This window comes from Anarrhichthys ocellatus, unplaced genomic scaffold, assembly GCF_004355925.1.
Source record: "Anarrhichthys ocellatus isolate YVR2014 unplaced genomic scaffold, GSC_Weel_1.0 scaffold3737, whole genome shotgun sequence".
In the NCBI taxonomy this organism is placed as follows: Eukaryota; Metazoa; Chordata; class Actinopteri; order Perciformes; family Anarhichadidae; genus Anarrhichthys; species Anarrhichthys ocellatus.
Window position 1 is genome coordinate 4244 of NW_022283711.1, and position 1051 is coordinate 5294.

General features: G+C 47.8%; 1 protein-coding gene across 1 annotated transcript in view; it reads left to right on the forward strand.

Annotated features, from left to right (window-relative positions):
• Window positions 1-976, forward strand: part of LOC116379119 (ralBP1-associated Eps domain-containing protein 2) — a gene marked incomplete at its 3' end in the record, with an annotated part of 5167 nt that extends 4191 nt beyond the window's left edge. Inside the window, exons 9-10 of the mRNA XM_031841047.1 lie at window positions 697-745; window positions 840-976. Coding sequence (XP_031696907.1) covers window positions 697-745; window positions 840-976 — 186 coding nt within the window. The remainder of the gene's footprint in view (window positions 1-696; window positions 746-839) is intronic.
• Between the last annotated feature and the right edge of the window lie 75 nt (window positions 977-1051).

The following is a 1051-nucleotide window of genomic DNA, read 5'->3' on the forward strand; positions in this document are numbered from 1 at the left end:
TCTGTGATGTGATGTCTGTGATGTGATGTCTGTGATGTCTGTGATGTCTGTGATGTCTGTGATGTGATGTCTGTGATGTCTGTGATGTCTGTGATGTGATGTGATGTCTGTGATGTGATGTCTGTGATGTGATGCGATGTGATGTGATGTCTGTGATGTCTGTGATGTGATGTCTGTGATGTGATGTCTGTGATGTCTGTGATGTGATGTCTGTGATGTGATGTCTGTGATGTGATGTGATGTCTGTGATGTGATGTTTGTGATGTGATGTGATGTCTGTGATGTGATGTGATGTCTGTGATGTGATGTTTGTGATGTGATGTGATGTCTGTGATGTGATGTCTGTGATGTCTGTGATGTGATGCGATGTGATGTCTGTGATGTGATGTCTGTGATGTTTGTGATGTGATGTGATGCGATGTGATGTCTGTGATGCGATGTCTGTGATGCGATGTCTGTGATGTCTGTGATGTGATGCGATGTGATGTCTGTGATGTGATGTCTGTGATGTGATGTCTGTGATGTCTGTGATGTGATGTCTGTGATGCGATGTCTGTGATGCGATGTCTGTGATGTGATGTCTGTGATGTGATGCGTCTTCACACACGTGATGTAAAGTAGTTGCTTCTCATTTGTAGCCGTTCAAACGGATCCTAAAGTGTGTGATGTGTTCATGTCTCATGGCCGTCCTCACAGAGCCGCCTCAGGACCTGGACCCACACATGAGGACGAGAACTAGACGGAGGTGAGACCCCCCCCCCCCGTGAATTATTCCAGTCCTCTGAACTCGTTGCTCCTTTAAAACCTCTTGTTTTTCACCCATGTGACCTCTGGTCCAGGTCTTACTCCAGCACCTCTATCGAAGATGCCATGAAGAAGGCAGAAGAGCCTCCCACCCCCCCGCCTCGACCCCAGAAAACCCACTCTAGAGCCTCCTCGCTGGACCTCAACAAGCTCTTCCAGCAGGGCGCTCCAGGTACGACCAGGCGGCAACCTCCGGTTCATTAAAGTGAAGTCAAAGCTTCATGTGTTAAAGCTGCATTCTCTCTAG